At 44.5% G+C, this 12500-nt stretch overlaps 1 protein-coding gene across 1 annotated transcript in view; it reads right to left on the minus strand.

Annotated features, from left to right (window-relative positions):
* The window catches only part of KAPP (kinase associated protein phosphatase), a 102677-nt gene extending 94222 nt beyond the window's left edge, over positions 1-8455 (minus strand). The window contains exons 1-4 of the mRNA XM_086817556.1: positions 7648-8455; positions 7280-7475; positions 6935-7098; positions 6663-6830 (exon numbers count right to left, since the gene is read on the minus strand). Coding sequence (XP_086673682.1) covers positions 6663-6830; positions 6935-7098; positions 7280-7475; positions 7648-7761 — 642 coding nt within the window. The 5' untranslated portion in view covers positions 7762-8455. The remainder of the gene's footprint in view (positions 1-6662; positions 6831-6934; positions 7099-7279; positions 7476-7647) is intronic.
* Between the last annotated feature and the right edge of the window lie 4045 nt (positions 8456-12500).

Below are 12500 nucleotides of genomic sequence, written 5' to 3' on the forward strand. Positions count from 1 at the left end.
ATGTTTGAGCCCTCATTTTTACAAGGATCCAGCAACTTGGGAGTCAATGCCTGCAGTTGTGCAAGATATTGATGTCATGATTATGGGAAACAGAAATGGCAATGGGCCGCAAAGATCAGCTGCCGAAGTGAAAGATTGTATGAGAGTGCTTGCAACAAGCGTTGTTTAAGGGCATGCCTTTTTTGCCAAAATTTCTCAGGTTGCACCATTTTTTAAAAATCCATGTGGCATTGTGAGACGAAATGGCCTGTTTCAGCAGGGCAGTGAAACACTGAAACGCACTGTTTCAGGCAGCCAAAATCTTTTCGGGGTCGGAAACCTGCTTCGGTCCCTGCCAGCACTCAAACACCATTTCGCCCTTCAAGGTCGCCGGCTCTACGCTTCTCTCAACCATGGTTGTTATTGCTTTTGAAACCACTCAAAGAACAAAAAAGAAGTAATATGCAGGTGAAAATGATGATCACTGCACTCATATTGAGCGAGGTCTGACAGCCACAAAAGCAATCTTGCATTTGATCATGATTTATCATGGATATGGGTGCCGACCACCTAGAACACGCATCATTGTGGCAGATGATTGATTGCTGGATGATCCAGCAGTAAAATTTTCTTTGCATAGGGCATTTGAAGCAGGACCAACAACAAACCTAACGACTAAATGTAACCACCTCTACGAGAGAGAGAGAGAGAGGGTCTGGAGTGAATGTTAGAGCACATGATGTTATTGCATGAATGTGAGTACGTACCGAGTAAGAGAGCATGTATGTGGGGGCTTGGTGGAGCAGAGAAACATGCGGGATAGGGGAAGATGTATGCGGATCAAGATATGAAGAGGATCACTGGAGCAAGACCTTTCTTGGTGTAACCGAGGTGGGTGGTACAATCCAAACTTCTAGGAATATTAAACCTCACATTAGAGACACTAAGTACTGATAGCTTTACTAGTTACAACCACACTCACCCACATTCACTGAGTATAAAAGATTTGGAGAAGTTGACAACACAATGGATCCGGGACAGGCCACCCATCACCCCCCCTCCTGTCAGAATACGCAGCGGAGATGATGACCAAATCTGGGAACACGAGAGCAAAAACGCAGGCAGAAAAACAGCACAAGAGAGAGAGAGATGTAGGCGTGTAACTCTGCTCTATATACACAAGAAGATCCCGAGAAATGATACAAATAGTGGTATGGGACTGGGGGCCTATATATATGCCCCTGGGAGAGCAGTCGGCCAGCATAGGAAGTGCCCACGACTGCTGAAAAATGTCCACGACTGCATAAATGCAGTCGGCCAGCATAGGAAGTGCCCACGACTGAGCAAGTACAGTCGGCCAGCAATCCAGTAGCCCACGACTGAGAAACATGCAGTCGGCCAGCACTGGAGTGCTCCTGGCATCCTTTGGCAACCCTCCCAACCACTGGAAAAATGGGAAAAAATAGGGGAAAAATACGGGGAGTGAGAAAAAATGATAAAACACTTGATAAGGGTGGGCACACCCACAACAAAGGCCCTGGTGTATAAATCTAGACAGGAGATGACTTCTAACACCCCCTCTCAGCTCCTGGCTGTGAAACCAACCACAGGGAGCTGGGGTGCCGCCCGAGCAAGTCCTGAGAGAGCGACTTCGTGAAGAGGTCCACCGTACTGTCCTCCGTCGAACAGAACTCCAGCAAGATGTCATCAGCAACGATCTGTTCACGAACAAAGTGCCTCTGGATGACCATGGGTTCCTCCAGTGGAAGCCCAAACCTGCAATGTAACCTCCTCCTGCTCCGTAAAACTGCTCCTGGGCCATAAGTAGATCTCCTCGTGTCCGGATCTCCTCCCCAAACCGAGTCCCTCCAACCGTGGAGTCGGACTCCATCCAACAATCCCCCTCCTGTGTACAAGAGTCCATGATCCTTCGCATGCCGCAAAAACCACAGGAAACGCAATCCTGCCTCCCAAAGAGTCATCTGCAACCATGAGCTAAACCGCCTCATCAGGAAGCTCCCGTCCAATCTGGTGTCCATCAACCACATTAATGAACCACACAGCTTCTGAGTCAAAAAGGCATCACACTGCTCACAAGAATCAACACCTGTTTTACGGTGCACAAACAAGTCCTGGAAACCTGATGAAACCTATCAACCACCCCCTCTGAATCCGGAACCACAAAGCCTGGAGAAACCACCTCCTTCTGCAAGTAAGCACCTGCCACCTGCCTGGCTTTCCGAAAGGTCCCCGTGGAAAGAACATCCTCAACTACTGGAAGTTCTATGTCCCGAACACTACGAGACATCAGAGCATAAGTGACCTGTTCAGTTTCCTCTGACTGACGAACACAAGAACTACCAACATCAGTACTGGAAAGTTCCTGCCAACTGCTGCCATCTACAGGCAAGCTATCCACCATCTGGTCCCGGAAAGCCCGCACCTGCAACGTATCCACACACAAGTGGCCATCACCAGACTGCCACTCATCACAAACCTGAGGACCTGGGAGAGAGAGTGCTGAAAGCCTGTAAACTCCATTCTCCACTCCACCTTCCCAAACCACTTGGCCTGTTGCTTTGTCCCGGAGAGCAACAAAATGCTCATCAAACTCCACCCGTACGCCAGTCTTGCAAACCTGATGCACTGACAACAGATGAAAACCAAGTGCCGGAACATACAACACCTGGGAGGAATGCTTCCCCCCTCTGCCCCATCGGGAACTATCTCCATCCTGCCCTCACTGTGAACTGGGATAGTGGACGTATCCCCAGTAAGAATATGACCAGAAAGCCTGCAGAGATTCTGTAAACCGGAACGGGAAGGAGTCATGTGCCTGGAAGCACCACTATCGAGAATCCACTCCCGAGTATCCGTTGCGGAGAGTCCTCCAATCTCCTCCCTGCCTGAAGAAAATGAAGCATCGGTGTCCATCACCTCCAGGTGCACAAAAGCCGGAGTCTTCATGATTGCTGCTGAGAAGTCTTCACCCTTCTCGGTCTTCCGCTTGGGACACTGCCTCCAGTAGTGGCCTTTCTCGCCACAATCATTACAGGTCCTCTCTGCCTTCAGCTTCTCGCGGTCAGCGTCGAACTTCTTCTCAGAAGACTTCTCCGATGAAGCCTTCCCTTTGCCCGAGTTACGGCCTTTCGACCGTTGGCTAGTTAAGGCCTCCGAATCTCCACCCTGAGGAGGGTTCGTGAATCGTTCCTCCTGGTCCAGGACCATGGGCACAAGCTCCTCCCACGTGATGGTGCTGAGCCTGCCACCCACTGGTAATCAAAGACGAGTAAAATGCTGAGTACGAAGAGGGCAAATGTGACAGCAACGTGATGGCCATGTCCTCTGACGATATCTCCTTCCCAGCCTGAAGAACCTCCTGCTGAAGAGCCTGCAGCTTGTTAATATGCTCCCGCATCGTCGACGACTTTGCAGGGCTCATAACCCGCATCTGTACTTCCAAGGAAATCCTCTTCATGGGCGATACCCTGTTGTAAAGTGAGGCCAAATGCTGCCATATACCTCTGGCCAGCGTCATATGCTTTATATGATTGATTACCTGCGGTGTGCAGTTGAGGAAAATAAACGAACGGACCCTGGCGTTGACACAATCCCACATCTGTGTTTGGGCCTCCTGGTCCTTTCGGATCGACGGTAACTCCCCTTCCTCTACTTCCGGCCGTGGAACACCAACAACGACGAAATCGGCGAGGTCGTAAGACTCCAGAACAGATTCCATCATAACCTTCCATATGCCGTAGTTACTCCCGTCCAACTGACGGTCCACCAGGAACGTGGGGAGTGTCGGGATCTTCACATGTCTCTCGGCCATCTCAAACAGATCTGCCATAGCGGGGATGTACTCTGAAAAGGGTGGGTGGGTGGGAACAAAGAAGAACTAAAACCTGCAAGTGGCTGTCCAGCAAATCAGCCCGCCTTCCTCTTGCACCTTCTCTTCCCGATCAGCCCAAAACAGTCCACCAATCAGCCACAAAACAGCCCCCCTCTTGCTCACACAAATCCCAAGACCTATCTAGAGCCTAGGGCTCTGATACCATGTCAGAACACGCAGCGGAGATGATGACCAAATCTGGGAACACGAGCAAAAACGCAAGCAGAAAAACAGCACAAGAGAGAGAGAGATGTAGGCGTGTAACTCTGCTCTATATACACAAGAAGATCCCGAGAAATGATACAAATAGTGGTATGGGACTGGGGGCCTATATATATGCCCCTGGGAGAGCAGTCGGCCAGCATAGGAAGTGCCCACGACTGCTGAAAAATGTCCACGACTGCATAAATGCAGTCGGCCAGCAGAAAAGTGCCCACGACTGAGCAAGTACAGTCGGCCAGCAGTCCAGTAGCCCACGACTGAGAAACATGCAGTCGGCCAGCACTGGAGTGCTCCTGGCATCCTCTGGCAACCCTCCCAACCACTGGAAAAATGGGAAAAAATAGGGGAAAAATACGGGGAGTGAGGAAAAATGATAAAACACCTGATAAGGGCGGGCACACCCACAACAAAGGCCTTGGTATTTACTCCATGAAGAGCAGACCTGGTGGTTCTTGATCCTTCCGAAATGGTGACTCCTTTGGCTCGAAGATAAGCTTTGGAGGCTTCAACTCCTTCAGCTTCGGTGGCTTGGACCTTGATGAAATCTTCAAACATTTGAGCCCTTCTTTGGTCCTCTTCCTTCTTGGCTCTCCAAGCAAGGAATTCTTCATATAGGAGAAACTGTCTACACTGCTGAAAATCTCGGTACTCTGTCGATGTCCTGGCAATTGTCTCATGAGAAATAGATTGTCAACCTTGGTTCCCATCTTAAAGTCCTGGATGTTGTTCTCTTCATTACACCCTTGGTTTCCCTCTCTCAAAATGGCTGTGTCACCCCAAGAAAGTTTTTTCAAGAGAAATCCTGCTCTGATACCATTGTAAGCCCAACGAGGCATGCTATGACAGATTCAACCGCGTGTCCAAGAGAGAGAGAGAGAGAGAGAGAGAAGGGAATAGGGAAATTGCACAATACAGTACACTAAGCGGGGAACAGGCCCCTCCCCCTTTCAAGAATTTATGCAGAACGATCCATGGGCACGCTGGCCAGGATCAATACAATCAATGAATACAAAACAAACAGATACGTCAATGTAGAATACCCAAGTCGATGTCGATGTCAAGGCACAAGATCTCTGATGCCGAGCACACCATAGGGATGATCCACAAGTATCTCTCTCACCGGGCTAGTACCAGATCCAAAATCCAAATCCAAGTCTAAATGGCAATAGCCAGCAACTGAGTGTTGAACAATGTGCAAGGGAAGTGGATGAATCAGTGAATAATGGGGAACTCCTTATATAGTGCAGTAGGGAACTGGCCGGCTGGCCCTGGACAAATAAATAGTAGTAAAATGTATTAAATACCAGATAAATGGTAAAGCCCCAAAAACACTAAGATGCAAAAATTCTAACACTTCCCGCAGCTTATCACTCTCAGCTTTCAACTGCTCCAAGTCCGTCCTTAGGCCCTCCTCAATATTCAGTTCCCCTTCCTCCACTGTATGGCCCTCGACCATAGCCTTTAGGGCTTCCATTTCTGCCCGGAGTTCCCCTTTCACTGGGGCAGCCTGTGGCATTTCCTGTTGTTGCATATGGGTCTCTTTCAACATCTGAATCACCTCCTCCTGGTGGTTCACCTGTGCTGCCAATTCTTCGATCTTGTTGTTCTTGCCCTGTATCTCCTTGCGGAGGCCTTCCAACTGTTTTTCATGTTGGTTCAGGACGCTGTCCAGCACCTTCTTCTGTTCGCCCAACGCCTTCTTGGTGTTGTCCTACAGTCCTCCACTGTCTTGATGTATGCCTCCAGCTCCTCTAGATTCATTGTGACTATTTCCCCCTAGTTGCTGCCTTGGGGGCCTGAGCAAGGGTGGGTGGGAACAGGGAGGCGGAAGGGCTCAGCACAGCAGCGCGCACGTGCACAGTAAGGGCGCAGCAGCACAGCACAGTAAGCGGGGCAAGCAGCGCTGCTGTGTGGGTGGGAACAGGGAGGCGTAAGGGAGCAGCACAGCAAGCGGGGCAAGCAGTGCAGCACAGCAAGGGCACAGCGCGACAAGGGCAGCAGGTACACAGCAAGGGCCACCAGTGCGCAGCACGAACAAAGAAGGGAGGGCCTGCACAGCTTCACACCATGAGAGAGAGAGAGAGAGAGAGGGAGAGAGAGAGAGAGAGAGAGAGAAAAGGTCACAATAGAGACAGTACACCCAATTGGGTCCCAAATACCCTTTGCAGGGCCCCCCCAAGGATGGTGTATTTGCTTTATTGAATGATGAGAAAAAGACTCAAATCTGTAGATCTTCCTGTGGTTGTGAACCTTGTAGGCTGCACAAATACAAGCAAATTTTCCCAGATATCAAGATGATTCATACATCTTCCACACCATGTTAAGAAGCCACCTCCAAAAGTTGGGATGGTGCAAACAAGGTAGGTGGAACAGCTGAGACTTTGGGGCCAGTTGTGGTAGTCTTTACAGATTTGACATCCTGCACACAATAGCAGTTTCTATTTTTCCGTGGGAGGCCGCAGAGAGGGGGGGGGGGGGGGGGGGGGGTTGTGGGAATAGATGTGTAGAATTTAGTTCCCTTCCACCCTAACCAAGATACAAACTAGAAGAAAGAGCCAAGCCAGCTCACCAGCACTTGTGACGAGGAGCCCAATAATAATACATCACCAGTAGCCAACTCAACTGGAATGCTAGGCTTTCTTATAGCCCCACCATTGGACTGATCAAAGGGTACAGATCGGTTGTTCACATGTGTTCCATTGAGACTACCCAAATCCACCAGCTCCCATACTAAACTCTGAATAAAAGACAAAAACACCAGATAGGTTCTGCATATAAAAAATGCTTCAAAATAATGTAACAAAAAATATATGATGTTCCAACTTAATTCACCAGAATGACCTGTGAGTCCCATTTGATGTAAGCATGCTTTCCAGAAACTTCAGGATCGTTCAAAACAAGACTGTTTGTGGGTACTCTTCCAATTGTAAGGGACTGTCCAGAGCGATGAGTGACGAGAGTTCCAGTTGAAGGCCCAGAAACAACCTCCAGAGTTATAGTGCTTCCTGTGAAAGGCACAGTAGTGAGTTAACTGTGATCCCTGTAAACAGTTAAGCAGTTGAAAATGGGACTTGAAAAGACTCAGCCATGATAAAAGCCATCACTAAAGAGCAATGTCATCATTCAAGTCCACATTCAGCATAAGCAAGAAATACTTCAGTAATTGAAAATGTTGATTAATGTCACCTTGCTTTTTATCCTGGTCAAGAGCACCCGTTTCGAAAACCTGCGAAACCTTGATCCTGCGGTTACTATCCTCTCTCTGAAGGATTGGCACTCCCCTCCGTTTCAGAGTCTGTCCCGTTTCCAAACCCACGGGTTCAGATTCAGGCACTTCATCCGGCTCAATTTGCGAAATCAGAGGATGAGACATGTCGTTTGGCTGGAATTTGAAGTAGCATATGATGGTTAAAACCCAGTGCAATAGTAGAACCAACACAAAGCAAACTCTGCAAATCCAAAAGCTTTTGAAGAGTACAAACAGTAAGAACATCATAAAACCAACATCAGAACACGACCAAATAGAAAAGGGAGGACTATTAGGGTTCCCTTACCTGCTCCTTGCCAAGATGGTGTCGAGACCAGCAATGCCAAAGTTTCCAGAGTGCCAACAATAAAACAAAGACAGAAACAAGTAAAATTGCTGCAAATATTCCCTTCTCCAACATCCTGCAACATTCTTTCAGCCAGAACCTAATCACGCTCCTTGGAACCTCATAAATCTGATGTGGATAGCCACTGAAAAATCGATGAGCCCGACCACGCACATGTTCTTGAAAGCAAAAGACCAGCAGGATGCCCCAGTGTTCAAGCAGCCATGGCTAACACCATAGCTGACTTCTGATGAAAACTTTGCTGTTTAAGTAGACATGGCTACAGATTTTCCCAAGCACTACCTGACTTCTGATCGAAGCTTTCCCAACAGGATGCCCTTACTTCTTCTCGTGAAATGCCTGACCACTGATGAAACAGAATGCCCTACCTTGCTATGAGTTCTTGGTTCAGGTAGCGATGACAAAAGCTCTTCCAACACATCAGCCAACCAAAAAAAAAACTGACTTCTGATAAATCCTTTTCGTTCACGCAGCTAGGGTTACAGCTCTCCCAGCACGTCAGTAAAATAAAAAATCCCTCACTTCCGATGAAATCATCATTCAAACAGCCATGGCAACTAAAAGAGCTTTCAAGATATTTCACAGAATCGTTCGATTTGCTAGTTCAGAAAACCCTATCAAATCATTTGATTTGCAAGTTCAAGCAGAAGAAGAAGTCATTACTGTCGAAGCCTTGCAGCAGGAAAACCTATTGATTCGTTTAATGTGCAAGATGCAGCCTTCATCTTCATCACCATCGCCGTGCTCCTCTCTTTTCTTGCATGCACAGGCGGCAGATATGTAATGGGAGTAGGAAGGAGCTTCTGTTGCCAAAACAAGACATGGAATGATGAATTCTGGAGCTTCTCTCGTACTGCAGTGTTGGCGGTGTCTTGAATCTCTGAAAGGACTTTCTTGTGGTCTCATCAATCAAAAGTTTGTCCCTTCCATTTCTTTTCTACCTATTTTGGTTCTTCGTCTTCAACATGTCTTTCTGTTAGTCTTCTCTTTTCTTTTCATTTTATTTTGCAATACATCAATAATAATTTGCAACTTGTAATTATTTTTTTATAAATAATAATTAAATAAATGCTAATCAAAACATATCTACACCAAATCCAAAAATTTCCAAAAAAAACTTCAGGTCCCTTGACTATTGACTTTTGCAACATGTATTTACACAAACAATAAATACTAATCAAAGCATATCTACACTAGATCAAAAATTTTCAAAAACAAAAATTACAAAATTAAACAGCTTGATCATTGACCCCGAGAGCTTTGATTGAACAATTCCTCCTCATTCCTCACAATGTCTTGCGTAAGACAAGACCAAAAAAATTGTAGCATAAGAAAGAAGTGATCTCTTTAGGGCCTTTTTGCATAGGAACATAGCTACGGACGGTTCTTTCACACCGCCCACATGGCAACAAATTTGTATTGTAGTGAAATCCTCAACCTAGGCGATGGTGGGCGGATGGTTTGAACCCAGCCTAAGGCTACACTCTTTTCACTAGCAAATCTCGAAAATCTAATGAGCAATGGCTCACTTTAGAGGTGGATGACATCTTCGTGCCACCCCAAAATTTGCATCTAAATCAAGCCTAAGGGCCTTTGCATACTTTCCTTGCCCATTGAGCGTGTCACTAGAAAAAAACGGATGGTCAAGGAGTTTAAAACTTACAAGGGCTCTCATATCTCTCCATTAACAATCTCCATTGCCCAAATCTACAAATTTGTGAAGGCCCTACGTAAGTCTTTTTGTAAAAAGAAGAGGAAATTGTATTTTAATCTTGATAATGAGCATGTCCACCCTTAGTGTTAATGACATGCATAACATGTCATTAACAAAGGCCCATCCATGCCACCTAGGTGGGGAAAGTCTTGCTCCATCCAAATTCCCAACCATTCCATGGGTGGGAAGTTAAATACAACAAGTTACAAATGCAATATTAATGAGTTGGCATTTGGGACGCGTTGTTTTAGGTTGGGCAAAGACATATACGCAACAAGTTACATATGTAGCAATGAGTTAGCCCATTGTTGGAGCAATCACATGGGGTATTACTTTTCCAAATGTTTTGAATTGACAACCACCCTAACCTTTGAGTAGGAACATAACTTACTTACTATTCCACGTGTTTTGAAGTTGATGTCATAAAAAGGACAAAAGGCACATCAAAGAGTCTCCAAAAACATACATAACTGCCACATACAAAACATGGCCACAAAGGTATCTATGTAGGTTATGTTTAAGCCCTCGACATATATCAATGTGTTTGTAAAGAAGAACATTGCGAAGTGTATGCACTTATGTAGAGTACAATGAAAAAAAAAAGCTTTATCTTGCTACAATGTTTAAAGTAGAGATTATAACTATTTTTTGCTATAGAATTATAGTTGCATCTACCAAAATATCTTCGTTTATTTATTTATTTATTTATTCCCATATTTCTATATATATATATAATGCGAGGATGTGCATCTCTCTTTGTGTGTATCATAAGTAAAGAGCTATTAAACAAAAGATGAAGATGGTAGAGGCGCGGGGGGGGGCTCTCCATGAACCCTAGCTACATGTAGCATATGGGTCATTCTATAGGTCTACATAAAGTGAGAAGGCTTGAGAGATATATAGCTCTCTCTCTCTCTCTCTCTCTCTCTCTCTCTCTCTCTCTCTCTCTCTCTATATATATATATATATATATATATATATATATATATATATATACACACACACACACACACACACACACACATATATGTATGTATACACACACAGAACCAAAATACATATATATGTATGTATGTATTTATGTATATGTATATTACTCTAAAAGCCTTGCATTAGAAAAAACTATTAATTCGTTTAATGTGCAAGATGCAACCTTCATCTTCATCACCATCGCCATACTCCTCTCTTTTCTTGCATGCACAGGCGACAGATATGTAATGGGAGTAGGAAGGAGCTTATGTATGTACACACACATACACACACACACACACACACACAGAACCAAAATACATATATATGTATGTATGTATGCATATGTATATTACTCTAAAAGCCTTGCATTAGAAAAAACTATTGATTCGTTTAACGTGCAAGATGCAACCTTCATCTTCATCACCATTGCCATACTCCTCTCTTTTCTTGCATGCACAGGCGGCAGATATATAATGGGAGTAGGAAGGAGCTTCTGTTGCCAAAACAAGACATGGAATGATGAATTGTGGAGCTTCTCTTGTATTGTGATGTTGGTGGTGTCTTGAATCTCTGACAGGACTTTCTTATGGTCTCATCAACCAAAAGTTTGTCCCTTTCATTTCTTTTCTACCTATTTTGGTTCTTCTTCAACAACATGTCTTTCTGTTATTCTTCTCTTTTCTTCATTTTATTTTGCAATAGATTTTCCACATCAATAATCATTTTCTTCATTTTATTTTGAAATAGATTTTCCACATCAATAATCATTTGCAACTTGTAATTATTTTTATTACAAACAATATTTAAATAAATGCCAATCAAAACATATCTACACCAAATCCAAAAATTTCCAAAAACAAACCTTTAGGTCATATCTCCTCTACCCTTGGATCCCTTGATGATTTACTTTTGTAATATGTATTTACATAAACAATAAATACATATCTACACTAAATCCATAAATTTCCAAAAACAAAAATCACATAATAAATTTACCCTTAGATAGCTTGATCATTAACCCCACGGGCTTTGATTGAACAATTCCCCCTCATTCCTCACAATGTCTTGCATAAGACAAGATCAAAAATGGGGGTAGGTTGTTTCACAAGAAAGAAGAGATCTCTTTATGGACTTTTTGCATAGGAACATAGCTACAGCCGGTTCTTTCACATTGCCAGCGTAGCAACAAATCTGTATTTTAGTGCAATCCTCAACCTAGGCGATGGTGGGCAGATGGTTTTGAACCCACCCTAAGGCTACAGTCTTTTCACTAAAAAATCCTCAACCTAGGCGATGGTGGGCAGATGGTTTTGAACCCACCCTAAGGCTACAGTCTTTTCACTAAAAAAATCTTGAGAATCTAATGAGAAATGGCTCACTTAAAAGGTGGATGCACCTTCGTGCCACCCAAAATTTGCATCTAAATGAAGCCTAAGGGCCACCCACCCTAAGGCTACACTCTTTTCACTAGCAAATCTTGAAAATCTAATGAGAAATGGTTCACTTAAAAGGTGGATAACACCTTCGTGCCACCCCAAAATTTGCATCTAAATCGAGCCTAATGGCCATTACATACTTTCTTTGCCCATTGAGCGTGTCACCACAAAAAACGAATGGGCAAGGAGTTTAAAACTTACAAGGGCTCTCATATATGTCCATCAACAATCTCCATTGTCTAAATCTACAAATTTGTGAAGGCCCTACGTGAGTCTTTTAGTAAAAAGAGGAAAGAATTTTCATTTTAATCTTAATGATGAGCATGTCCACCCTGAATGTTAATGACATGTGTAACATGTCATTAACAAAGGCCCATCCATGCCACCACACTTGGGGAAAGTCTTGCCCTATCCAAATTCCCAACCATTCCATGGGTGGGAAGTTAAATACAACAAGTTATAGATGCAATATTAATGAGCTGGCATTTTGGAACGCGTCATTTTAGGATGGGTAGGGAGATATACACAACAAGTTACATATGTAACATTGAGTTGGTCCTTTGTTGGAGCAATCACATGGGATATTACTTTCCCAAATGTTTTAAATTGACAGCCACCCTAACCTTTGAGCAGCAAGAACATAACTTACTTACTATTCCACATGTTTTGAA

Source organism: Cibotium barometz, chromosome 23 (assembly GCF_041138505.1).
Source record: "Cibotium barometz isolate CiBa-2024 chromosome 23, ASM4113850v1, whole genome shotgun sequence".
NCBI classification, from domain to species: domain Eukaryota; kingdom Viridiplantae; phylum Streptophyta; class Polypodiopsida; order Cyatheales; family Cibotiaceae; genus Cibotium; species Cibotium barometz.